Genomic DNA, 27,090 nt, shown 5'->3' with positions numbered 1-27,090 from the left:
TAATACTTTGAGCATTTTTTCATTCATTTTTTTTTAATTGTAGTACTTCTACATTTACTGTAAACTAGTTACTTCTATTGGTATTTATTATTGTTTTGTTTTGAGTTTTTACAGCCTAAGATAAGATGACACAAAAGCACAAACTGTATTTTTTGGGAGTAATTAAAAAAAATCAGTTATGGTTAAAAAAAAACTGTTTTAAATATCTGTTGATCAAATCTCCCTTTAAAAACGAATTGACAATTGTTAGTGTCTGTCCTGCAGTTATTCTAAATCCAAACCCCTCCTATGGAAATACAGCGACGTTTAGCGTTTAGTCTGACTGTATTTCTTGTCTTTTAATTAGAAGATTTGTTGGATGCTCTTTGGTAATTATTTTATTTTTAATTTCGAGCATGATTTTAATTATTTTGAAATCAACCACCATTTTTGTTCATTTTATTTTATTCAAATGTGAGTTAGTCATCTCTAAATAAACATATTTTCAGATTATTCTAATGGCTTTTGGATTAGTTAAAGCAGAAATTCAGAAAAAAAGGTTATTAAAAAAAGAATAAAAATTAAAATTTAAAAGTAAAAAAAAAACTAAAGGAACTTAGTCTGTTACAATAAGTTTTTTTTTTAATGAAAATATTTGTTTTTATTCTCACAATAAAAAAGAAGCCTTTTCAAGCAATCAATCAAACTCTACTGACTTTAGTTAGGTATCACAAAAAAATTAATTAACTAAATGGGACAAAAGTGTGTTTTATTTTTGTTTTCTATTTTCTAATCAATGCATTTAAATGTTTCTGTAATGAGTTTGACATAATTGTGTGTTTTGCTTGAAATAAACCAATCAATCAATCAGAAGCCACTACCCCCAAAAATTAACTAAAATACAGGACCTCCTTTTTTAAATAAACTTTATTGAGCATAAAAACAGTTACAGACAATAGACTAGCCCTATATAACACTGTAATAACAATTATTTGATACACAAGCTAAAATATTAAAAAAAATAAAAAAAAATACCAAGAAGGAGAATTAAAGAGTTAAAATAAATAAATGAATAAATACTGTTTTCTTCATTAAAAAGAAAGTAGCACATTTAATTTAAATTTTCAGTAAAATTGACAGAACTATTTTATTAAAACCAATAAACATGAGAAGTATTTCTCTTCACTGTTATGTTTTTTATATTATTTTAACATGTTTCAGAGTAAAGCAGATTTTAAAATAGTCGCTTTATTCATTTCATGAGCACTGTCCCAAATAAACAGATAAAATAAAAATTAAAGTTAATTTTAAAGACAACAATAACAGATATAACCGCAGATTATTTGAAATATTCACCAGGGATTCGCTACCTTCTAGAAAGAGTAAAAAAAAAAAAAACTAAAAAAAAACACCAATTTCCTTCGAGAACTTTCAGGACACCGTTTCCCACAATGCAATGTTTTGTAGTCATTAAGGCGGCTTGCAGCCAGAGCTGCGCAGGGCCGGCTTTATGACTCATCCCGGAAGTAGCTCCATCCGACGATGCTGACCTTCAGTTTCACGCTAGTACGACAGTACGTGTTAGTTTATGTATTTGTTGATTTCATAAATTAAAAACAATTTTGTTCTTTAAATAAAAATGGTGTCCCATTTGTTCGTAGCGGCGTTTTAGTGGCGCGTGCACAGGCGGTCTTTCTGTTAAGCTAACCCCTAGCTAAAGTCAACGCAGACAAGTTTAATAACTTCTGTTTGCCTCTTTGCCTAACTAGCTTCTTATTTACGACTTTATTTATTTTGTTGTGACTCTAAAATGGTCTGACTTGTTTTAAACAATTATTGTGTTGTACGTTTTTACAGTGGAGAGACACAATACAACCGAGACAAACTACTACAAGGTAAAAATCCACTCACTTTCATTCATAAAGAATCTCTCCAAATAAGGTCACGTGTCTACACACAGTAGAGTTTCCTGCAACAATAAAAATATCATATTAGTGTATACAGAAGCAATCCTGTATTTACTCATAAAAATGGCCAAAAGTTACCAAAAACATGTTTTAAACCTTTTTATTCATGCTTCTGGTTGCCGTGGCAACCCATCTGCCTTCATCTAATGCTCTTCTCTGTTGACACCTGAGTTGCTCCGTACTCTTACAAAAAGAATACATGATTTTAATTAAAGCAATATTTTCTGTCTTCTTTTTCATTATTGTAAAAAATTATAAGACAAAATGGAAAAATGCTAGATTTTACTGAATTAAATAATGAAATAAAATCTGCTTCTGCTCGGAAATAGTATCAAGTATTTATTTTAATTTGAATTTATGATAATTTTCCTAGGGAACTGTACATTAAACAAAGAGGAAATGTGTATTGATGTGTTGCAAATATTTTAAAAGGCAATGCTAACTATACCTGTACTTGATAGTGCAGATTAGTCCCAATATAACCTTTTAAATGTGAAAAAGTTTTTGTTTATCTTCATTTATAGTAGATGTGACTGTAGTATGCTTTTTGTAATCCACTCGAGATATTATTGAGATTATATTCGACTCAAACTTTTTTTTTTAAAACTTTATTAACAAAACTTAAGATACATAAGCAGAAAAAAATATTCTCCTCACACTGAAAGCACCATCTTTTTTTTAGGTCAAGGAGTGGACACCCCTCTGTCAGAGACCGGCATGCTGCAGGCTGAAGCAGCAGGACAGTATCTCAAAGACATCGCTTACAGTAAAGTGTTTGTCAGTAACTTGCAGCGGGCGGTGCAGGTGAGACATCCAGATACATCTTTTTGTTTAATAATGCAACTTGTATTTCTGTTGCAATGGTTGTATGGTGGTGTAGTGGTTAGCCACATAGTGAGAAGACCCTAGTTTGAGTCCCAACTCTGTGTGGAATATGCATGTTCTTCTCTGGAAACTTCCAAAAACATGCATCATCAGTTTATCGGTGATTGTGACATGATGGAGCGACTTCCCCTTGAACCCTGAATGGGAAGTTGGCAGGTTTGGAAGAACAATCTTCAAATAATATATTCTTAAAAAAAAACATTCTAAAATTTTCTATTAAAAGTTATAGATTTTTTTCCAATCCCTTAAAAAATAAAAAATAAGGAAAGACTTACAGTTAAGTTATTACTTTTTTGTAACATTAATATAATCTATTTTTAGTATAACTCTTATTTTCTACTTTTGCTCGAGAAACCAAAAGTGTTCGGCTTAACTAAGAAGCAAATAACGCTACAGTTCTGGGAGTGAAAGAGTGAAATTACATTGGATGGTTTATCAATTTTGATTGATTAAATCGATCTAAGCTTAATAGATCAATAATCGATCCATAGGAGATCAATTTAACACATAATGCTAAAGTCGGCTAGCTTAATGCTAACGTATAATAGGATTTCCCATAGGATGGCTAATGCTTACGCTCGGTCCACATAAACATACATCGCTGACTAAATGAACATCTTTATAAACTCTCAGGCAAGAATATTAAAATTATTTTAAAGAAATATTTTTCAAAGTAATCATTTGTGGTTCTAAAAACGTTTTTTTGGCTCATACTTTCTTCTTCTTCTGGAATTAGTTGTAATACTATCGCGCGATCGCCACCTAGTGGCCAAACTGAAACGCCCTCTAGGAAAGAGTTTTTTTTTTTTTTTTTTTTTTTTTTTTTTTTTTTTTTTTTTAATAATAATATTAAATAATATTCCAAAAATAAAAAAATATATATGTTGAGTTGTTTCTGTTGTACCTAAAACACACAAGGAAAATCCATAAAGTCTTGATTCAAGCTAATGATGAATATTTAGTTCATTTAATTTCTTTTTTTTGTTTTATTTCAGTTTTTGGGCATCTAATGAAAATATTCAATAGATAAATAAATGCAACAACACTTTTCTGTTGTCTTTAAGCTATTATTCCCAGCATGCACTTCTTGGCCAAAGGGCAGCAGCTTTCCATTGGAAAATTACAGCACCGGCTCATCTGGCAGCAAACTAGATCAGCTGACTGTGTGAACTTCCAGAATTACCAGGTTCTTCCATCTGTCGTTGTTTTTGCTTTTCTCAGGGGACATGCTTACGTTTTTTTTTTCTTTCTTAGAAAAGATGAAACATCATTTTCACACATGGATTATATTCAAAGTTCAGACGTAACGCCACAAAAAAAACTATGTGAGACGATGGAAAAATGTTCCATCCCACCAGACAGCAAGAATGGAGCTCTGTATGAAAATAACAAGACAGAGGCGTTACATAATGTAGTGCTTGTTTAAAATGATCAGTGCAAGTAGATTCAATAAAAATATGTAAAATATATTACCTGAGAAACTTCTTCATCCGTCTTTTGATTAAAGATAGTGTTTGATGTGTTGATGCTCAGTTTTAAGTCTCAACAAGTGATTGGAAATCTGTTTAGACAGTAACTCATTTTCTATCATGAGTGAGTAATCTGTTAAAGTGTCACCTGTTTGTGAGGGAGAAGAGAAAAACAGGATGCATGAGGTAAATGACTTCCACATATGAGACGGTGACGCTGCGTTCACGGCTCTGTGGTTTTTGACTCACCGATGCTGACGTTTATAATAATAATAGCGTTCCTGAACCTGCTCCATGGAAGGTTTTGGCTGCTTCCTTGCACTCACTGACTCAGTCGTTTTTTCCTTCCCCAGACGGCGGAAATTATCCTGAGAAACAACGCTCACTGTTCCGACATGGAGCTGACTCTGGAGCCGTTACTAAGAGAAAGGGTAAGATACCACACACCCCTCCCCCGCTCTTTGTGCCACCCTGCTAAGAGCGGAGACTTGGTTTTTTCAAAATGGCAGCTTTTCTGTTGGTTTATCTCCATAGCAACCATTTAATTTTTTGATCGCCCGGGGATGACGAGCGCGTCTATGTCACTTTTAGAAGAATCGGCCAAAGTAAATATTTGGATTTCCTTAGCAACGGAGGTTTTTTGTAAACCACGCCCACATTCCTAATATAGTCATATCGTCTGTTATGTGGTTTTGTTCAGCTTGATCCAAGGAGTCAATTATTACGTTTTTTTACAATAGGATAGTGAAAACTGTGCGAGCAACAGGGAAACGCCACTTTAAGAGCTCGCCATGCTGTTCAAAATCTGCAAACTTTAATCAACTTTTTATCCTAAGAAGCTTCCATATGATCCTTGGAGGAGTTTAAATTTGTGATTTTTTTTTTTTTTAATAATAATTCAAGAATGCAGCCTCTTTCTGAGGTCAAAGGTCAATGACAGTTTGCTTTTGTTTGTACTTAGTCTAGTGTGTGAAATTCTATTAACATCTATCGATAAAAATAAAAAAAAATGTTCCCATATTGTGGGAAAATTTGAAAATAAATTTTACATTTTCCCTCAAAATGGCAGCCAAGCCGTAAGCCCTGTGGCCATCCCATAATAATTTCTAAACTTCCTCTGTTCATCCCGTCACTCATATGTGCTTTGGTTTTTATTAGTAGATTTTAAACTATTTTTTGAGCCCCATAAGAGATTTTGGCCCCATTTTTTTTTTTGACGGTTTCGGGGCTGAAATTTCCACTCAAAGGTGCAATAAGAAAAAAGAAAACAATCTGATCCTTGCAGTCTGGATCTTCTAGCATAAATCACCATCTCCTTTTTAATCTGTCATCTCCATCTCCTGTTTCAGGGATTTGGCGTTGCTGAAGGACGCCACAAAGAGGATCTAAAGAACATGGCGAACGCTGCTGGTCAGTCGTGTCGGGACTACACGCCACCAGGTGGAGAGACGTTAGAGCAGGTGTGTCACATGGAGCACAATATAGGAATTTACCGTGTTTAAAAAATAAAAATAAAACCCTATAGAAGAAGTGTTTGTCCAATTCAAGTGATTTATAAAGCAAACTATTTGACAAATGTGGTTTTAATTATGAGCATTTAAAAGTAAAAAATGAGTGAATGAATAAATCAATTCATTAATAAATACAGAAATAAATGAGTACATGCATAAATTAATAAAAACAAATACATAAATAAATTAATTAAAAATGTATAGATAAACGAGCAAATAAATGAATAAACAAATAAATTGATAAATAAATAACATAAACAAATGAATGACTGAATGAATAAATAAATAGACAAATATATACACAAATTAATGAAAAACAAATACTTAAATTTTAATGGAATGTATTTAAAAAATAATCAAAAACACAGGAATTGATAAAAATAAATGATAAAACGAAAAAAAAATACAATGAAAAACTAAAATTAATGAATGAATAAATGATTGAAAAATACATATTTATAAATTAATAAATGCAACATAAATAAATTAATAATACAATTAGAACATAATTTCATTAGTTTTCAATTTAAGTTCAAACAAAAACATCATTAACACATTTTTGTGATTTTCACTGTCAGAAAATCACAATTATCTCAATCAGACGTTGATTTTTTTTTTTTAGGTCCAGTGTAAATATAGGATAAGAAAAATGTCTAAAATAACACAAAACGTTCATTTTTAACTTTTATAGTTGAAAAAAATCCCTCTCTACATCTAAGAACCAGTGGTTTTTTTGCCAAACACTGACATCTAGTGGCTTCCTTTGGTATTGCTGTTAAATCTTTTTAGTGAAATGTAACCTCTTCAAAAATGGAGCACAATGACAAACAAGAGATGATACCAAATTTGATTTTATTCATTTTTATCACCATTTTAATACAAAAATGTTAACAAGTTAACAAACTGTACAATTTTATTAACATTTTTCTTGGATGTTGTTGCTCTATTGCACCTATAGCAACCAATGAACCACTAAAAAAATAAAAAAAATGTGATTTCACTTTTTTATATCATTTTAACTTAAATGTTATCAGTGAATTGTGCTTTTATTTTGGTGAATAAGTAACGAATTTTTATAGTAACGTTCTATTTAAATGAAAATCTTCACATTTTCGTCTGAAAAATGTTTTCTTACTGCATTTTCAAAAAGTCTGAATAACAGAAAATCTAAGTACACCTAGTATTGATAAAAAAAATACATTGTCAGTGTAAAACTAGCAAAGAAACAAGTCTGAAAATTTTTTGAAAATCTGCTTTTTCCTCATAAATGCTAATACGGATCTATATGAGCCTTTCAGACTTCCTAGTTAAATGCAAAATACTCCAACTAAATAAATTACAGTGATACTCCCAGTGTCCACATATGAAGATATTGATTTATGTGATCAACATTTTTATCAAATTTTATTTCATGTAAAAAGACACTCATGTTCCAAGATTTAAAATGTATTCTATGCATGACTGAGTTGATAAAAAGACAATTTTACTATTAAAAATGTGATTCAACAAAAATGTATTGGTACATTCTGATGGAAAGGTTAAAAATATTTTACAAAATCAAAATCTTGCTAAAAATGCTTGAAAATAAGTAAATAAGTACTCAATCTGCCCACCTAAATGCTGAATTATATTAAAAAGAATCAGATTTTTAGGAAAATTGATCAATATTACAAAGTAATGCTTCAAAAAATAATTTTTAAACATCAGCTTTACAAGAAAAATGTAAATTTTACATTAGTTTTTCAAAGCTGAAACATAGAACTACTGAAAATGTATCTTTTACAACTGCTCACACTGTTTAATTAAAATTAAAATTGGCAAATAAAGTCTGTTCATCCAAAATGCAGATAAATTCAAAAAACTGTAATATTTGATCCATCCATCCATCCATCCATCTTCTTGACCGCTTCTTCCCTTTCGGGGTCGCGGGGGTGCCGGAGCCTATCCCGGCTACTGATGGGCGAAGGCGGGGTACACCCTGGACAGGTCGCCAGTCTGTCGCAGGGCCTCAATCACACACACATTCACTCTCACATTCACACCTAGGGGCAATTTAGAGTCACCAATTAACCTATGAAGCATGTTTTTGGACGGTGGGAGGAAGCCGGAGTCCCCGGTGAAAACCCACGCATGCACGGGGAGAACATGCAAACTCCACACAGAAAGGTCCCAGCCGGGATTCGAACCGGGGCCTTCTCGCTGTGAGGCAAGAGCGCTAACCACCTGCGCCACCGTGCAGCCCTGTAATATTTGATTTAAAATGAAAACAAAAAAAAAATATATATAAATTTTAAAAATCCCATATCCATAAGTATGGTTCAAAATTCCAACTATATTCAAGGAGGAATGTCCTGAAAGTCTAAAATATGAAGAACAGAAAACCAATAAAAGGATTACAAATTTAGAAAATGAATTTACACTTATCAAGAAGTAAAATGTACATTTCTTCTGTTTTCTTCCTTCAGGTGAAACAAAGATTCAAAAAGTTCCTCAAAGTCCTTTTAAAGCAGATGCTTGAGGATCACAGCCCGTCCGACCCAGACTCCGGTCCGGCAGCCTCGTCCCCCGGAGGAGCGGCAGACGGGTCTGGAGCGAGCGACGGCCTTCAGGGAGTCGGCGTCCATGTGCTGGCGGTGAGTCACGGGGCTTACATTCGCGTGGCCACCAGGCACCTCGTGGAGGACCTGAAGTGCAGCTTACCGGCGGGGGTGAAGGTGTCACAGCTCTTCTCCCCGTGCCCCAACACGGGCATCAGCCGCTTCGTCATCACGGCGAGCCGCTCCGAGCGCGGGCCGGCGCTCAGCGACGCCCGGTGCGTTTTCACCAACAGAAAACATCACCTAGAAAACCTCACTGAGTAAATCAAAGAGTTTGAATGTTACGATAATCACCTTACCAAAACAGAATTGATTATGAGACAGTTTCAACTCTAATCAAGTTAGGACTCTCTTAGGGCCATTATTTATCTAAACAAGTGTCTCCGCATTTTAATGTTTGATGCACTTAAAGGCTGCTGTGCAAAGCTTGTGCAATATCGTATAAAACACTGAAAATGAGTTTTACATTTCACGTTTCTTGGAGATGCAAATTGCACATTTCAGAGCATTGCGTGGATCTGTTGCAGATTCACAAACGTTTGTTTACTTGATCAAACAGAGAAATCTGTTCGTGCTTTAATGGATTCTGCAAACTGAAAGCTGGTCAGAGCCAAGACGGATTTCAGATTTTTATTTTTTTGTCATTGCTTCTGGCTGTCTGCGCGATGAGATTCACATTTATGCTCTAAAAAAATATGTTGTAAAAGAATCCAGTGTTTAAAAGTTCCATCCAGCTTTTATTGATTAAAAGTGGAAATACAAACACTCATCTGTGTATGTTTGTGTCACTTTACGGAGGTGGAGAGGCGACTTTCCCTGATCATTTTTCATCTATTTTATTGTTCCCAGTACTGCTGCAACAAACAATTATTTTAGTCGACTAATCACAAAGTAGATGTGAAGCACGCATCTTAACCTTCATTATCTTTAAACTAACTAAAAACTAAATATATAGGATTACCTGCAATAATGTTAGTCTGAATGTTGTAAGCTGAATTTGGCTGCTGCAGATGCTAATGCTGATAGCTGAATATGCTGAAATTGATAGTTGAAATTGCTGAAGCCGATAGGCAGCTAAAATATTAGTTAAATGCCCAATTAGCCAAAAAAAAAACTGAAAAAATCCTAAATTAGCCTAAATAGCTAGCATGTAGTGGAAAATATTAGCTAAACTCCAAATTTTACTAAAAAAATGAAAAAAAGCCTAAATTAGCCAAAATAGCTATCATGTAGCTGATGTATTAGCTAAACTCCAAATTAGCCTAAAGCCTTAAAAAACCTTAAATTAGCTGAAATAGCTAGCATAATGCTAAAATATTAGCTAAACTTCAAATCTGCCTAAATAACTTTTAAAAAGTCTTATGTTGACAAAATAATTAGCATAATGCTAAAATATTAGCTAAACTCCAAATTACCATAAAAAACTTTTTAAAAAGTCTAATTTTTACAAAAAAAACTAGCATAATACTAAAACATTAGTTAAACTCCAAATTAGCCTAAACAATTTTTAAAAAGTCTTATTTTGACCAAAAAAAGCTAGTATACTGCTAAAATATTAGCTAAACTCCAAATCTGCCTAAAGAATTTTTAAAAAGTCTAATGTTGACAAAATAGTTGGCATAATGCTAAAGTATTAGCCTAATTCCAAATTAGCCTAAAGAACTTTTAAAAATTGAAATTTTGACAAAAAAGTAAACAAACTGCTAAATGTTAGCTAAAATTAAAATTAGCCTAGAAACTTTTTAAACAGTATAATTTTGACAAAAAAAGCTAGCATAATGCTAAAATATTTTCTATACTCCAAATTTGCTTAAAGACTTTAAAAAAAGTCTCATTTTGAGAAAACAGCTAGCATAATACAAGCATTAGCTAAACTGCAAATTAGCCTAAAAAAATTGGAAAATGTGTTTTAAATATTTTAAGCACAAAAACACAAAACAATCACACACAAACACAAACTCCTTTTTTTGCTTTATTTTGTCCCAAATTCAAGCAAAACTCATTCTAAAATACATTTCAGCTCATACATTCAAAGCATTAGTCCTGTATGTACAACTCCATCATTGCCATAAATACTATAAATAAACAGTGAAGGTAAAGATTTCAATAAATAAATACTTTTTGGTAAAAAAAACTGCTGTGTTTGATTGTAGCAACTCGGTCACTGAAGAAATTAAAATCTGTTTTTGACCCTGTTTGTCCTTTTCTTTCAAGTCATGAGTTCCATTGTACTGGTGGGAAATTCAGACGTCGTTGTGCATCAACTTTCTTCATATTCTAAAAAGCAAACAGCTGAAAAAGATAAAAAAGAAGGCTAAAATGAAGGCTACCCTAATTCTATATATTGACTTTTTTTTTGTTAAATACACGTAAATAGTTTCAATATTTGTTCATGTCTGCTGGTTTCACTCCAGCAATCAAACCTTCAGTCCTCCAGAGGTAGACTAAATTTGGTTTGTCATCAGAAGACATCAATATGGGTTCTTCAGATTGTGTAGAACATTTTTAAAAAAGTAAATAAACAGCATATAAAACATTTTCCTTAAAATCTGGGTTGAGTTACAGAGGATGTCAGCTAAACCTGTTTAAAAAAGGAATGTATCTGAAGGGTCTTGACATTTAAAGAATAAAAATTCTTTAGAAGTTGTGGAAATTGGCAAAATCTCCTGGACATGACATTAAAAAAAAGTATTCCGTCAGATTAATATTTGGTAGCCACGACTCAGGACTTTGTTTGGTGCACACAAATTAGTACTGCGTGGTCAAAAAAGGTCATTTAATCAGCGTTTTGAAGCCACATGCACATCAAAACGTATTTAGTCCATGCAAACTGGCCAGAAAAGCTAATTTCTGGCCACAAAATACTAGTTTGTCCTCAGAAAATGCTAATATGTGACCATAAAATACTCATTTCTGGCCACAAATTAATAATTTGTGTTCACCCAATGCAAATTTTTTGCCTAAGTTGTGGGCATGATGCAAATTTTTGCTAATAAAAGGCTAATTTGTGGCTATTAAACAATAGTTTGTGTCCACAAAATACTAAATTAGGACGCAGAAATGCTAATTTGTATGCACAAAACTAGTATTTTGTGCTCCAAAAATACTTAATAATTTGTGCCCCTGAAATGCTAATTTATACCCTAGAAAAGCAAATTTTTGCAAACAAAATGCAAATTTCTGCCCACAAATTACTAATTTGTGCCCACCTAATGCAAATTGTTTTCTAAGTTTTGGCTGTGATGCTAATTTTTTACTAGCAACATGCTAATTTGTGGCTATAAAATACTAATTTGTGTCTACAAATTACTAAATTAGCACTGTGAAATGTTTATTTGATGCGCACAAAGTATTATTTTGTGGCCACATAATAACTAATTGTGCACATGAAATGCTCATTTGTGCCCACCTAATGCTAATTGTTTTCCGAGTTTTCTGTGATGCTAATTTTTTACTAACAAGATGCTAATTTGTGGCTATAAAATACTAATTTGTGTCCACAAATTACTAAATTGGGACTAACAAATGTTCATTTGCACAAAGTAGTATTCTTTGGCCACAAAATACTTAATATACTTAATAATAGTGCACATAAAATGCTAATTATGCCCACAAAATCCTAACACGGCGCAGCTAATGCTAATCTTTGCTCATAAAATGGAAGTTTTTTCTTACAAAATGCTAATTGGTACCCATACAGTAATTTGCGTGTCTAAAATGCTTATTTATGCCCACAAAAGCTAATTTGTGTGGAACTAATGCTAGTTTTTGGCACAAAATACTAAATTGTGCACACCTAATGCTAATTTTTGGACACAAAATGCTAGTTTGAGCTCACAAAATACTCATTTGCGCACACACAAAATACATTTTTGTTTGTCCTGTCCGGGACCCCGTAGAATGGATTTGAAGGTGTTGGAAATAAAAGTTTTTTTTAAGAATTGTGCAAAAGCCGTCAAGTCAAGTTTAACAATGTACATTCAGTGTAAAAACACACTGGTGAAAGATTTATCTCTAAACTAGGCGAAGTCAGTGTCGAGGCAAAGCAACAAACGCGTTGCTCCCGTGCCAGCTTTTCAAAATAAAGCTCGCTTTATATTCGGATGTCAAACCGGGTCAGCCCATTGTTCCGGTGCCTCTGGGACTGGACTGTCTGAACGAGTTCACGTTCCAGGGGTCGTGATTGAACGGAACCAGCGGTCTCTCCTGGGATAAGTTGCGCCCGTCATCACCGACCTCCGTCTCCATCTCCACCTCCACCTCCACATCGGCGTCGTCCTCCGCCACAGCCCGAGAGTCGGAGCCCTCCTCCGCCGGTCTGTGGTAGACTCCGTGCGGGTCCGAGGGATCCACGACCCGTTTCCTCTTCTCCCTGTGCGGGAGAAGGCGCTCCAGCGGAACCGCGTTCTTCTTGGGTAGAAACAGAGAGGTCTGCGGCACGTTCTGACCGGCGACGTACACCTGTTTGGAGCCCTCCAGGTTGAACAGAATCCCGGTCCGAGTGGAGTAGTACACGTCCCGGTTGTTTTCCAGGAGTTTGTGATTGAACAGACACTCCTCTCTGAGGCAAATGGGCTGAAAGAAAGAAAAATGATTAAATTCGGATGCAAAAATCATCTTTCCATTCATTGAAGAACTTTACGCATAGAAAACTTTTTTCATTTTTACTGAAAATAAAGTTATTGGTCTAAAGTTAACTGAATTGCTTAAATTTATCTTTCCATCACTATTTCTTTTAGCATCGGGAGTTTTAAACAAAAAAAAAAACAGATTTTCTGTAATTTCTTTTTCCCTTTTAAAGTGTAATAAACAACTCCACGTTTGTAAAACAAACTGCAAATGTCAAAGACATTTTATCAAAAAGTTATATGAACCGTTTTAAGTAAGATAGCAGTTAGTCAAACTAGAATATTTTAAAGACTCCATGCTGCGCTGGTGCGTAAAAACATTTTTACGCACAAGCGCATATGTGTAAAAACGTTTTTTACGCACAGTTTTTCAGCCAAGAAGTGTTTTGTAGAAGTTTTTCGGATGAGCAACGAGATCTATTCTAGTTCAGTCTTTAAAGTCTAGTTTCTCTTATGAGTAGAATTATGTGAGGGAGTGCGTAAAACCAAAAAAAATAGTAGTGGCCAAATGGATGAAGTGAGAGCGTGCTCACCGAGCTGAACGGGTTACCCTCCAGATCCATACACAGGTAACGGTTACTTTTGACTCCAAGGATGGCCACGCGGTCCCTCGTTTCAGCCTTTAGTGAAATCACAGCTAGAAAGAACAAAGAACATTAAGCTCCAAATTGTTCCAAATTTAGATCAAAAACAGTTAAGACGATATAACAAAATCTCCTCTTACTATATGATGTCCTGCTGGCAGCTTTGCGCACGGTGCCATCCAGTCTTATCTCCAGGTAGAAGTTGCAAACATCCGTGGAGGTCTGCAGGTGAATGAACCTCCTCGGGTTCCCCCAGTTGGAGCTGACGAGCGGGGACGGGTCTGGGGCCACTTCCCGGACAGAAAACCCCTGCAGAACGGCGAGAACGAGCGCAAGCATAGTGTCCCTCATCCCCCCTGTCGCCTGCGAGCTGAGGAAGGTGCACCCTTGTGCCAAACTTTGGCGACAGGTCGTATTTAAAGGCCCCGAGCGCCACTCCTGCTCACATCCTTTGGGTTAAAAAAAAAAAAAAAAGCAGCTCGCCCCCAAAGCAGACGTGCGGGTTGCTGCAGCGGAAGGGCCACTTCCACCTCTGTCTGTTTGTCCTAATGTTGTTGGTCAGACAACACGACTCCTATTTTTGGTCTTGAGTAAGCCACCTTAAACTAATAATTTTCTGGTTCGGTTTTACTTTGGGAAGGAAAGACATATTTGGCAAAAGTAAAAAAGATAAAAGAAAAATACATTTATAATCGCTTATACTAAACTCAAACCATGTTTTTGGTAAATCAGGTCAATGTAATTTAAACTGCAGAGTTTGACTAATTTGCATATGTTTTTGTAAGCAATAGCTGGTTAAATCTCAATGATTCTTGACATTTCATTCATAAATCGGTGATGTTTGATGCATTTACGCACCTGCGAACTGAAGAGTTCCACTGTTTCACCAGCAGATGGCGACACTTCCTCACAAAGGATGCTTGAAAGTTAAAGCTCGTTTGTTTCCTTCAATGTTCTGGATTTTCTTTTCTTTAAGTTGTGTTGAGCACGGAAGTGTTTAAAACAAGTGGCAATAATCAAAAATATTTTATCTTGAAAGATCTTTCTATAAATTATCTTTTTTTAATCCAAAATTTAATAGAAAATTCTGGAGTTTTCTTATTAAAAGTTTATGAATATTGACATTTGACTTTAATCTTCTAGATTTTTTTTTCTAAAAGTCTATTATATATTTACTTTTTTTTTTAAAAAAGTAGAAAAATATTTTAAAATTTATTTTTTAAAATAGTCATTTTTTTTAAATCCAGAATTTAGGTAAAACATATTTTTTGGATCAGAAACGTTTTTTTAATCATAAAAACAAACTTTTATTTGATTTTATTCTTTTTTAAGTAGTCTTGTTATCAAAGTCAGAATTTTTTAAAAAATATTCTGGAGTTTTCTTATGTAAAGTTTATGGATATGGTGTTTGACTCCTTTAATATTATAGATGTTTTTTAAAGTTCTATCTATGTAAGTTTTTAAAACTAATGATCAACTATTTTAAAAGGGTCTTTTTTTTAATCGTCTTTTTTGAAATCCAGAATTTAGTTAGAAAAAAATTACGTTTTCTTATGAAAAGTTTATGAATATGATGTTTGAATCCTTTAATATTCTGAATTTTAAAAGAAGTTCCATAAGAAAAACAAGTAGAAAACATATTTTAAAACGTTTTTAATGAAAAGTTTCTGAATATGATATCTGACTCCTTTAATATACTGTATTTTTTAAAGAGGTTCTATCATATAAAATATTTTTAAAGGTCTTCTTTTAAATCCAAAATTTAAGCGAAAATTATAAAATATCACAAAGATTTTTTTATTTGTTTTTGTCTTTTGTAAATCCAGAATTTGGGTTAAAAAATCAAAATGTTAATTGATTTTTTTATTTTTTATTAAAGACTATGAATATGATGTTTGACTCCTTTAACGTTATAGATTTAAACAGTTCTATAATATATGTAGTTTAGAAAAAGGAGTAGACAAAAATATTCTGAAAGATATTTTTTTTTAATCGTCTTTTTTAAATCCAGAATGTGAGTGAATAATAATAACAAAAAAAATCAGCAAACTATTTTTATTTTGAAAATTCATTTTATTAATTGTATTTTTTAATCCAGAATTTTTGTGTAAACTAATAAAACTGAATTTTCTAGTGAAAGATTTATGAATATGACGTTTGACTCCTTTAATATTCTGGATTTTTAAAAATATTTTATTTTAGTTCTATCATGCATGCAAGAGTTTAAAACAAGTAGGAAAAAAATCACAAATAATATTTTATTTTGACTTTTTTTTCTTTAATTATCCTTTTTTTAATTCATAATTTAAGACAAAGTAAAAATAATTTTAAAAAGTATACATAATTGGGTTTTCTTATGACAGATCTTTTATTTTGGAAGTTCTTTCTTTAAATTGGCTTTCATGAAATCCACAATTTAACACCAAGAGAAACACAATAAAATGTTTGACTCCCTCAATATTGATTTTTAATTTTTTGTTTTTGTTGTGTCTGTAAGTGATTAAAACAAGTGAACAAAAAGGACAAAAACATATTTTATTTTGAAAGTTCTCTTTTAAAAATGTTTTTCTTTAAATCCAAAAATTAACACAAAACAAAAAAATGATAATAAAAAAACACAAGTGAGTTTTCTGATGACAGGCTTATGAATAGCATTTTTCAAAATCAGTTTGGTGACAGAAATAAGTCAATAGGTGGAAGTAATTAGTCCTTAAATCATGTAAAGAGCTGAAAATTAATGTAGCGGATTCTAAAATAATCACCTTGACTTTTGAGGTAACTTAAATATTGATTTATCATTAAAAAAACACACACACCAACAACAGCAAGTAAAAAAAAAAACAAACAAAACTTTTATTATAATTAGGAATACAGTAGACTGCTGTGCACAGCACATACGTACAAAAATAAAAGGAAAATTTTACTCAGCATTGTTTTTTTTTTTCAGAAACAAATAAATTAAGTGAGTTTCTTCTTCATGTACATCAGCAAACCAAACTAAGGCAGAAGGTGAGGTATATGAGAACACAGGAGAGGCGTTCCTAACATCTTATTTTCACGCCTATCAACCGTTTGGACACGAAAATAGGTCAGCATTTAAATAAATATTTCCTCACCTTGCACATTTTTCTATGAATAAACTTGTGGGGGTAAAACTAATGACTCAGCAGATGCGTTTTGTTTTTTTGGTCAAAGCTGAAAGTTCTCCTTCAGACTTCCCTCATTTTGATCATTTTATCAGAATGTTGAAGGCACAAATTAGCATTTTGTGCACAAAAATGCTGTTTTGTGGGCACAAAAAAGGGTTTAGTCCGCACAAATCAGTATTTTGTGGATTCAAAATGCTAATATGTGGACACAAATTAGTAATTTGTGAACATGAAATGCTAATTTGTGGCCATAAAATGCTAATCTGTGTGCAAAAATACTAATTTGTGTGCACAAAGTAATAATTTGCACGCATCAACTGCTAATTTGTGCCAAGAAAAAACTAAGTTGTGCGCACCTAATGCTAGTTTGCTAATTTGTGCTCACAATTTGCTAGTTTCTGGGCATAAACCAATATTTGTGCCACCAAAATACTAAATAGGGACCACAAAAGCTTTGTTATTCGTATTTTGTGGACTCAAAAAGCTAAGTTGTGGCTGCAAGAAGCTAATTTGTGGCCATAAAGTACTATTTTGTGCACAAAAAAAAAACATAATTTGTGCCAACTAAGTAATAATTTGCATGCATTAAGTGTTAATTTGTGCTACAAAAAGTAATTTGAGCAAACCTAATGCTAATTTTTGCCCCAGAAATGCTGGTTTGTTCTCACATAAAGCTACTTTGTGGCCATGACATATGAATTTGTGAAAACAAAATAAATTGCTAATTTTTGCCCACAAAATGCTAGTTTTTGGATGCAAAATCCTAATTTGTGGCCATAAAGTACTATTTTGTACGCAAAAAACAATCATTTGTGGCAAAAAAATATATAATTTTTACACATTAGTAGGTAATTTGTGTCCACAAAATAATATTTGTGCACACCTAATGCTAATTTTTGCCCATAAACTGCCAGTTTGTTCTCACAAAACAGCTAATTTGTGGCCAAAAAAATATTAATTTGTGACAACAAAATTTAATTTTTGCACACTTGATGCTAATGTTTGCTCACAAAATGCTAGTTTGTGGTTATAAAATGCTAACCTGTGCACAAAAAATATTAATAAGTGCCCCCAAAGTAATGACTTGCACACATGAAGGGCTAATCTTTGCTCACAAAATGCTAGTTTATGTCCACAAAATGCTAGTTTGCTCTCACAAAAAGCTAATTTGTGGTCATAAAATATTAACAAAACATAATTAGTGGGCATTTAATGCTAGTTTGTGTTCAAAAAATGCTAGTTTATTACCACAAAATGCTAGTTTGTGATGACAAAACGGTCATTTGTGGCTGCAAAATGCTAATTTGTGCCCATACAGTACTATTTTGTGTGTAAAAAAAATAATAGTGTGGCAACAAAGTAATAATTTCCATGTATTAAGTGCTAATTTGTACCACAATAAAATAATTTGTGCGCACCTCATGCAAATTTTTGCCCACAAAACACTAGTTTATGTCCACAAAATGCTATTTTATTCTCCCAAATTTCTAGTTTGTGAGCATTCAATGCTACTGCTATTTTTTGTTCAAAAATTCTAGTTTATGTCCACAAAATACTTTATTCTGCTCACAAAAAGATAATTTGTGCCCATGAAATATTAATATTCATTTGTGACAACAAAATATAATTTGTTCACACTTAATGCTATTTTTTGCCCAAAATATGCTAGTTTATGTCCACAAAATGATAGTTTGTGCTGACAAAATGCTATTTTAAGCGCACCTGATGCTAATCTAATTTTTGTTCACAAAATGCTCTTTTGTTCTCACAAAAATCTAAATTGTGGCCATGAAATATACATTTTTGACAACAAAATATAACTTGTGTGCACTTAATGCTTATTTTTGCTCTCAAAATTCTCGTTTATGTCCACAAAATGCTAGTTTGTGCTCACAAAAAGCGAATTTGTGGTCATTAAATGCTAATTTGTGCCAGCAAAATAGTAATTTTTTGACTCTTGTTGACTTGACCATCAAAAAGTTTGAGAGATGCTGAAGATGTTGTTTTTTTTTTTTTGTATTTATGTCAGCTGAGCTCGCCAAAGATGCAGAAAACCTTCAACATGCAGCTTTAATTTTCTTTTTCTCCACCTTTTAGATTTATTTTTTGTGTGATTTTAGGTCAGCCTGTGACAGCATCATTTCTGCATCCGTGTGAGACTCCTGGAAGCCGGTAGGACCTTTTTAAAGAAAAAAGACTATTTGTATTATTTCTGAAATGAGAGGTAGAAAACAGACGTGACGGGGGTCGGAGTTCAGGTATGTAAAAAGATGCGTGTCACCCTGGCAGACCCACATTCCTGCAGAGGGTTTGAAAAAACAACAAAGGCGGCGTGCCGGCTCTGCCGCATACGTCTTCCCTGGACTCGAATAGCTCCCCCCGCACAGGAACTGATGATATACGGAGCCGCGCGTCTTTTTTAAAGTTAGCAGCTGCAGAAACTATGAGTTGATGCACTCTAGAGGACTCCAGGGAATTCAAAGAATGAGGCAAGGAAAACATAATCAAATGCTTAAAGGTATTTGTGTTGAATGCTGTCCGACTGAACGTCCTTGGAGGTAAACCACCGACTCATCTGCAGGCCCTCAGACATGCAGCCTCCCGAAGACAAACCTATGTGCATTTATGTACAAAATCTTTTCAATGTGCTCGTTTTGATCATGGTAGCAGACGGCGGGGTCTTCAAAAACATTCCTGTTGTGTCATTGTGCAGGATCGACTATCCGCTCAGCTGTGCAGAAGCAAACACGTCTCCATGCTAGATAACTATTACACCCTGTTTGTTCGCTGGATATGTCACCGCCTTCTATGGCCGACCGCTCACAGATCTTTTAATTCCTTAATCGATCCGATTACAGCAAAGAAAATAAACCAGAGATAGACCCTCCCTCCCTCCCTCCCTTCCTCCTTTGAGGCCCCCCTCTGGAGTGTCAGCCCTATTTCTGACTCCGCCGGGTGTCTCTTACATGCAAGCTTTAAGGGGTTCACCAGTGAGAACATCAAGGCACCTTTAAAATCGTGCAGCGAAAAGGTAGTGCATTTAAGTTTCCCCCCACTGCAGCACAAAAGCATAAAAAATAAATAAATAAAAGCAGATATTTGAGCAGAACTCCATGCATCCCTTCATCTAGTGAGGTAATAAAAAGTATTTGTTTCACCCTTAAAAGTTCCGAATATAGCTCATCATCCGTTTCGGCGCGTACTTTAGTTACAAGTTAAAGTGAGGCGGGCAGAGGCTTCCACTCTCCCCGTCCAGAAAAACAATAAGCAGCACAGTGTGGCATACATAAACAAAGACACCTACCCAAATATACATATACATATATATATAGAGCTATACCAGAATAAATATTTCCTTTTGCAGTCCATATGTGTGTATATTATTACTACAAATTCCTAAAGTAGCTGGAAGAGCATCCATGTGTGCAAATCGATGGATTATCGTGGGTCGGTCTCATAACCGCGGGAGGAAATGAGTGACAGTCATGGCGGTGGTCACCTTGTTGCCTCTCTTTGCGCGGCCATGCTTGCTGAGGGCGATGTAGAAGCCCTTGTAAACAAAAGACTCGTAGGCGTTGTAGTTGTTGGGCAGCAAGGTCTCCTTGAACTTGCACTCGTCCCTGAAGACTTTCTAGAGAGGTCAGAGGGGGAAAAGATTAGGTGTAAAAGATCGTTCCCAGTGACGTTTTTAGACAAAATCAAAAAGGATTTTGGCGTTTTTTAAGACATATTTTCTGTAGGGATGAGTTGATCAAATCAATTAATCGATCTAAGCTTAAAAGATTAATAATCGATCCATAAAAGTAGAGATCGATCTAACTCGTAATGCTAAAGTATGCTAGCTTGATGCTAACGTATAATGACATTTCCCATAGGATGGCTAATGCTAACACTTGATTGACTTAAACAGACTTTGCTGACTAACCAAAACTACCTAAAAAAATAAATAAATAAAGTCTGAAAACTAAGACTACCAAAGTTCAACCTCAAACTAAAATAACAAAACCCAGCAGTGTAAGACTGCTGAGGACAAAGAAGGGAAAAAGAACAAAAAAAAAAGAAAATAACAATTTTTTAAAGTAAGGATTACTTAATTAGCATTTATTTAATGTAGATCAGTTAAATTGATGGCTGAGGTGGACATAGATGATAAACTATGTAAGTTTTTACATCCCTGTTGACATGAAGACATCTTGTTTGCTCAACGCTACCTCCAGAATGAACAGATTTTATATACAAAACACTTTGATAAAAAGTTTGACCTTTTATGAGTTAAAAGCACATATTACCTTGCGCTGCATAACAATGGTTATAAAAAGTGAGAGATGGTAGGTTCTTTTTATATTTTTGCTTTTGTTTTTTTGCCAAAAAACTATTCACAATTCATATTTATTATTAAAAACAGCTTAATAAATAAATACAAATAAATACAAATTTCTTAAAGGCTAAAGTAACATTATGGAGCTCCTTCTAGGTTTTGATTAGAAAACAACCCCAAATGGCTCTTTTACTGTTAAAGGTTGCCGACCCCTGTTCTGGAATAAGGTATAATGCTATAGCGCCATCGCCCCCTGGTGGCCAAACTGAAACGCTCTCCAGGAGAGGCAGAACAATTGTTGGAGCTTCTCCGATTAAGAAACCATGTAAGCCACTATTAACAATCTCATTATAATTTCACTAATTCATTTTACAGTATGTCAGCTGTATTATTAATGTATTTTTAAAAAGATGTGTCTAAATTTGTAAACTGTGTAAACTCAAAATTGAATTGATTCTAATAGGTCGAAATACTCGAAGAAAATTGGAATGGAATGAATCGGGACTGTTGACATAACCTGCTAAGTTGCTTTATTTGCGTGCTCACGCTCTAACTGATAGCCTCAAGCTAACATTAGCAACGCAAAAAATAACAATGTACGACTTTGGATCAATCCATTCGTACAGTTTTGAGCCAAAATCGCAATTTGCGTGTTGAAGGCTCATAATGTCCCGCACATCTAAGCACGAGCGGAATATGTGTGTGCGGGGGAGGGGAGACTACCATTTCAGTAGCTGTGTCATTAGTCTGAGCTTTTTCAAGCATCCGCTTTTCTGATCCAAGGTGATTTGAATAAAGAAATATTATCATAAATTATTTAATATAGGTCGTCTGTTATGAAAAAAATGCTACACGAACATGCTAAAAACACAAAAACGATTGTTTTCGTTGGAGTGGATCTTCAGTGGTATTTTCTAGATGTGCCGCTTTTCAAACGTCATTTTTAATCCATTTCTGGTTGATCACAATTTGAATTAAAAAAAAACTCTCAAAAAACAGTTTTAGTCCTAATTTTCTTCATCTATTATCAGAAAAACGCTACAAGAACATGTTAAAAACACCGGACAACAAGAGGATTAATTGTGAAGTAATACTAACTTCCTGTTTTAAAGGTCAAATTCCAAATGAGAGAAATAAAATTATTTTCCTCAAAGACCCAGGCTGATAAAAAATGTTTTTGAAAGACATATATAAAGAAAATTATTCTAGAAATTGCATTTCTAAATATTTCTTTATTCAAACGGTGAATTGGGAGCAGATCACATTTGTGAGCGGGGCACAAACTCCTTGCTCCGCCCCATTCTGATACATCCACTTGCAGACAAATAGATCCATCTTCATTTTTCTAGTCTGAGCTGGAATCTAGCTCAAAACTATACAATATTGCTGACCATATCTGTTGCACCGCTAAAGGGCTTGTAAACAGAGAGCTCTCAGCAACTCGGAGGGGGATTTCTAATGATCTCCTGTCGCTCTGCAGAAACTATGTCCTATAAATAATACTGTATGTTTAAAATGTTGGCTAAAACGGCAAAATCATAATTAAAAAAACACTGGAAACACAAAATATTTTATAAAAACATATAAAGTATTTTATTCGTATTATGAGCTAAAAAAACTTCCATACATCAGTCCTTGAGAGATTATAAAACATAAAAAGGACAGTATTTCTAAATGTGTTTCCATTTCCTTTAGTATTAATATAATAAATCCATACATTTTCATCCCAACTTTTGACCAAAATCAATCTTGACTGAGTCATTTTCTCCGGTACATCTCAAGAAATGTCAGTTCTGTTGTGTCTGAGCCACGACTAAGGAGAAGTGATGATTCATGCTTTCCTTTCTACACCACTCTTTCATTATTTCAACCCAATCGATCCTCGTGTTGCTGTTTAGAAACGTGTCTCCACCAGAGAAAATAAATCAATAATTGTTTGAAAATGTGGTTATCCAGGACGTCATCTGACCTCACTTGTTGACTAAACAACATTTCCCTATGGAGGCTTTTTCCTTTAAACTACCAAAATCCATCACTAGTTAAAGACCCACTCCAACGAAAATTGTGTTTTTAACATGTTATTACAGTATTTTTCTCATGAAAATAATGTAAGATTAAAACTGTGTTTCTGAGTATCTGTTTTTTCAAATCGTGTTGAATCTGGAGCAGATGAAAACCAGCAGCTTGAAAAAGTTTGGGTTTGTGACGCAGTGACTGCTACGGGCCTTCTCCGCTAAAATCCCGAAGCATCCATTTGTAGAAAAAAATCTTTATTTTCCTCATCTGAGCTGCCATCTGGCTCCAAACTGGATCTACGATTTCTTTTTTTTTTTGCTACGCTAATGTTAGCATTGGATTCTGAGGTGCTAACAGCTAATGGGGCAAGTGTAAACAAAGGGCTAAGGGGTAATTAGCCGAGGCTAACTTCTAGTCGCGCCCACAAATTGGAAGCAAATTTCTAATGAACTCCTGCTGCTCTGCAGAAAATATGTCTTAAACAGCCTATATCTTGCTATTCGTATATCCATCTATGATCATATATTATCTTTGGCACAATAAAAAAATATTTTTTTAATGAAAATTTTGAGAAAGCTACTTTTCCTTTCAGGAAGTAGGAATCTCTGAGGCTCCGCCTATTACTCCTTGTGGGTGTCGCCCACAAAAACAAACATCCGAACTTTTTCAAGAATGGATGTGCATGTTGTGCATATAAGATAAAAAGCACAGAGAAATGCGTTATAGTGGGGAAAGTGCTGGCAGCACAGACTCCACCTCCTAGAAGGGGCTGTTCCCCACTTTGTGATGTCACAATGTGAGGATCCATTCGTTTAGATTGGGAGGGGCTCAGAGATCCATAAATGGACCCAAAATACTGCTTTGGATGTTTTTCACGAGGAATTAACGCCCCAATACACTTAAAACCTCAAAGTCATGGCCCGGGGGCCGGATCCGGCCCTCTGGGTAAATATATCCAGCCCTCCAGATAATTTTATGTTGTTGTTATGTTATCTTGCGCTTATTTCTAACTTGTATAATTTTGACAAGGGATATTTTTACGGACACTAAAATATTGAAAGTTATCTAAGATTTAAGTTGATTTATTCTGGAATAATATTCCTGCCTGATTTTTTGATAGTTATGTTAAAAAAAATCAATTTTAAAATTTCGTTTTTGTGCATTCAATAAATTTTTATGCTGTTCGGTCCGCAACCTAAGGAGTGTTTTAGATTTTGGCACCCTGACAACCGCTGACCCCCTGTGCTAGCTTGGGGTATTTTTGCATATATTGAGGATTTTTAAGCTAATTAGAAGTTAAGCTAGTATTTTAGCAACATGCTAGCTTTTTAAACTATTTTGGCATATACTGAGGTTTCAAAGGCTAATTCTAAGTTAAGCTAGTATCTTGGCAATGTGCTAGCTTTTTGGGGTATTTTGGCATATACTGTATATTTTAAAGCTAATTAGGAGTTAAGCTAGTATTTTAGCAACATGCTAGCTTTTTTGAGTTTTTTAGCATACATTATATATTTTTAAGCTAATTCTAAGTTAAGCTAGTAGTTTAGCAATGTGCTAGCTTTTTAGAGCATTTTGGCATATATTGTATATGTTTAAGCTAATTAGAAGTTAAGCTAGTATTTTAGCAACGTGCTAGCTTTTTGAATATTTTGGCATATATTATATATTTTTAAGCTAATTAGGACTGCTAGTATTTTAACAATGTGGTATCTTTTTTTTGGTTCATTTGGCACCAATAAGGATTTATGGGGCTTTTCTGGAGTAAAGGTAATATTTTAGCAAAATAGTCACTTTTTTGGCTAATTTGACATCTACTGAAGTTCTGGGCTAATTCTGAGTTCAAAATTTCTACGCATTTTAAATATTTTGTAATTTTTTAAAGAAAAAATCTTCAAATTCTTTGTGCACGTTCTGCAATTTTTGCAACTTTAAGTCCTATTGCAACTTTAGGGAATAGCTTTAGCATTTTCAGCAAATACTTTCAGCAAATACAGTAAATTTCTTCAGCATTTTCAGCAAAAAGCTTCAGCACATTAGGCGACCACATTCAGCAAAAAGCATTCTAGTTATTAAGTACAATTCCAATCAAATACGGTTCATTTTGACGTTTTTAAAGAACAAATGGTATGAAAATAGATTTCACAAAGAGTCTGCCTTTTATTTGGCATCAAACACTGTAAGTCAGAGCTGACCTACTTTATGCTGTCCTGTCATTGGTTTATAATTATGAATGTAGCACCAAAAAAAGCCAATGAAAATGAGCTAAATGAATGACTATTTATAACAAATATAGTGCCAATGTGGGTATATTGCTGGGATTATGACACAGCAGAAGAGTGCTGCTGCTGCCACACATTTCATCACTGTGTATTAATAACACAACGGCGCTCATAAAGTGGTGGATGCAGCAGCTCTGGACGTGTGACACACAGGAGAGGCGCGCGCCCGACGCACGTACCGTTCCGTATAACCTTCCCCTGCTGTTCATTGCGACAAACAGCTGACTCCTCAGTCCGAACAGGCTGATCACCCCCCGGTCCACCGTGGAGACTTCTATCCGACCTGGAGGAGACACAGTTGTTAGGGGGGGAGGCAAGGACACATGGCCTCTGCAGCAGGAGTGGGTGTAACCGTGCAAGGTGCATTGCGACTTGGATGATGCTCAATTAGAAAGGTTTGCATGTGATGGATGTTAAGTGTGCGCAGAAGAGTGCGCGCGCTGCTGCTGCTGCAGGGGGGTAAAAATAAGCCCGCGTCAGGCATTCATGTCGTGTTTTTGGCTTGGATGTGAGTGCAGCTTTTAGGCTTTAGGAAACTTTCAAACGTCCAACTTTCATGCATGCATGCACGCATGCATTCGGGCATGCGCACTCCCTCCCTCCCTCACTCTCTCTTTTGGATGCAAACTCACTGTAGGGGTTTTCACTGTGCACGCCGCTTATCCTGCCATCCGGGAGCACCTGCAAGTGAAACCCAATGCCCACGTTGCAGTACAACCGCCGCACTCTTTTGATGCCCTGCAAATAGTCGCTCTCCCAGCTTAACTCCGATCGGCCCCCGTTTATGCCCAGGTAGGAGCGGGACAGCAGGGTCTCCCACTTCTTCTCCAACAAAGTCGAGTTAGTAGTCCTGCTCGGAACCGGGAAAGGTGCAACGATTCCCCACAGAGAAGTCCACAGAACAACCAGTGCTGCCAGCGTCCGGTGCGTCCTGGCCCCGCCGCGCATGCTGCTGTGGCACCTCGGCGCGATTCACTTCAACTTCGGGGCACGTGCTCAAAGTTACCTGCCCTGAAAACGCAACTCTTCTTATTTCCCGTCCTTCGGCATGGTGGCGGCTAAAGCTGGAGTGGGGGTGAGTGCGGATCAGGGCTCCATAGCCAGCGGAGGAGCAGAGCGCGTCGGAGCTTGGATTGGAGCTGGTGGCGATGACCATCTTTCGCCGCTCCGCGCCTCTGCGCAGGCAAGGCTGGCAGTGACAGGGGGGGCGGGCGGGGAGGGACACTGCAAAACCAGCTCACCTTGCCCTCGACTTTCACATCCTAAAATGACATCACCGTGACTTCACCGCTCCACGCACCCCCCACCCCCCTCCACACCAAAAGAGCGGCGATGGGAGGAGGAGAGAGTTCCTCCAGGAGCGCAGCGGCAGCAGCAGCAGCACCAGTTCTGACAGGAGTCACGGGGGGGCTGCACCTTCACACCAACGTCAGAGCGCACGAGAGAACGAGAGGGGGAGCTTCCGGTGGTGCCTTTCAAAATTAAACAAGATGAATCCCTGCTGCAGATGAACTCACTCCGATCATCGTTTGATCGAATATAAAAGTTACAAGAAAAGTTGCATTACATGCGATAATGCTAAATTCTTTTTGCTGAATGTGGTCACTGAATATGCTGAAGCTGTTTTCTGAAGAAATTTACAGTATATACTGAGGGGATTTGCTGAAAATGCTGAAGGTATTTCCATAATGCTAAAGTTGCTAAAGGA

General features: G+C 35.3%; 3 protein-coding genes and 1 long non-coding RNA gene across 4 annotated transcripts; 1 reads left to right on the top strand and 3 right to left on the bottom strand.

Annotated features, from left to right (window-relative positions):
- Nucleotides 1-856: 856 nt before the first annotated feature.
- tigarb (TP53 induced glycolysis regulatory phosphatase b) lies at nucleotides 857-9,177 on the top strand. The gene is made up of 6 exons (XM_024285168.2): nucleotides 857-1,553; nucleotides 1,837-1,874; nucleotides 2,629-2,750; nucleotides 4,654-4,731; nucleotides 5,650-5,760; nucleotides 8,277-9,177. Exons 1-6 carry the CDS (start codon nucleotides 1,522-1,524, stop codon nucleotides 8,670-8,672), a joined length of 777 nt encoding a protein of 258 aa, XP_024140936.1. The 5' UTR covers nucleotides 857-1,521; the 3' UTR covers nucleotides 8,673-9,177.
- LOC118598069 lies at nucleotides 3,807-4,689 on the bottom strand. The gene is made up of 2 exons (XR_004947157.1): nucleotides 4,550-4,689; nucleotides 3,807-4,448 (listed from the first exon to the last, which is right to left on the bottom strand). It is a non-coding gene; the product is annotated as an uncharacterized LOC118598069 (long non-coding RNA).
- A 1,131-nt stretch (nucleotides 9,178-10,308) lies between the features above and the next one.
- On the bottom strand, nucleotides 10,309-14,072 carry fgf23 (fibroblast growth factor 23). Its single transcript, XM_024285189.2, has 3 exons — nucleotides 13,761-14,072; nucleotides 13,570-13,673; nucleotides 10,309-12,983 (listed from the first exon to the last, which is right to left on the bottom strand). Exons 1-3 carry the CDS (start codon nucleotides 13,969-13,971, stop codon nucleotides 12,525-12,527), a joined length of 774 nt encoding a protein of 257 aa, XP_024140957.1. The 5' UTR covers nucleotides 13,972-14,072; the 3' UTR covers nucleotides 10,309-12,524.
- Nucleotides 14,073-16,141: 2,069 nt separating this feature from the next.
- fgf6b (fibroblast growth factor 6b) lies at nucleotides 16,142-26,795 on the bottom strand. The gene is made up of 3 exons (XM_024285202.2): nucleotides 26,015-26,795; nucleotides 25,562-25,665; nucleotides 16,142-20,400 (listed from the first exon to the last, which is right to left on the bottom strand). The coding sequence occupies exons 1-3, from the start codon at nucleotides 26,328-26,330 to the stop codon at nucleotides 20,224-20,226; spliced, it is 597 nt and encodes a 198-aa protein (XP_024140970.1). The 5' UTR covers nucleotides 26,331-26,795; the 3' UTR covers nucleotides 16,142-20,223.
- Between the last annotated feature and the right edge of the window lie 295 nt (nucleotides 26,796-27,090).

This window comes from Oryzias melastigma, linkage group LG23, assembly GCF_002922805.2.
Source record: "Oryzias melastigma strain HK-1 linkage group LG23, ASM292280v2, whole genome shotgun sequence".
NCBI lineage: Eukaryota > Metazoa > Chordata > Actinopteri > Beloniformes > Adrianichthyidae > Oryzias > Oryzias melastigma.
Note: the sequence above shows the minus strand (reverse complement) of the source record. Positions and strands in the feature narration are given on the sequence as shown.

What these genes read in the sequence shown, in the direction of transcription:
- tigarb (XM_024285168.2), top strand. Translation starts at nt 1,522, where the DNA reads ATGCTGACCTTCAGTTTCACGCTAGTACGACA. An exon ending in ACTTGCAGCGGGCGGTGCAG is followed by an intron (nt 2,751 to 4,653) that starts GTGAGACATCCA and finishes TTCCTTCCCCAG; the next exon opens with ACGGCGGAAATTATCCTGAG. An exon ending in AGCCGTTACTAAGAGAAAGG is followed by an intron (nt 4,732 to 5,649) that starts GTAAGATACCAC and finishes CTCCTGTTTCAG; the next exon opens with GGATTTGGCGTTGCTGAAGG.
- fgf23 (XM_024285189.2), bottom strand. Translation starts at nt 13,971, where the DNA reads ATGAGGGACACTATGCTTGCGCTCGTTCTCGCCGTTCTGCAGGGGTTT. An exon ending in TGCCAGCAGGACATCATATA is followed by an intron (nt 13,674 to 13,760) that starts GTAAGAGGAGAT and finishes TGTTCTTTCTAG; the next exon opens with CTGTGATTTCACTAAAGGCT. An exon ending in AGGGTAACCCGTTCAGCTCG is followed by an intron (nt 12,984 to 13,569) that starts GTGAGCACGCTC and finishes TCTTTCTTTCAG; the next exon opens with CCCATTTGCCTCAGAGAGGA.
- fgf6b (XM_024285202.2), bottom strand. Translation starts at nt 26,330, where the DNA reads ATGCGCGGCGGGGCCAGGACGCACCGGACGCTGGCAGCACTGGTTGTT. An exon ending in GCACAGTGAAAACCCCTACA is followed by an intron (nt 25,666 to 26,014) that starts GTGAGTTTGCAT and finishes TGTCTCCTCCAG; the next exon opens with GTCGGATAGAAGTCTCCACG. An exon ending in GGGGAAGGTTATACGGAACG is followed by an intron (nt 20,401 to 25,561) that starts GTACGTGCGTCG and finishes TGACCTCTCTAG; the next exon opens with AAAGTCTTCAGGGACGAGTG.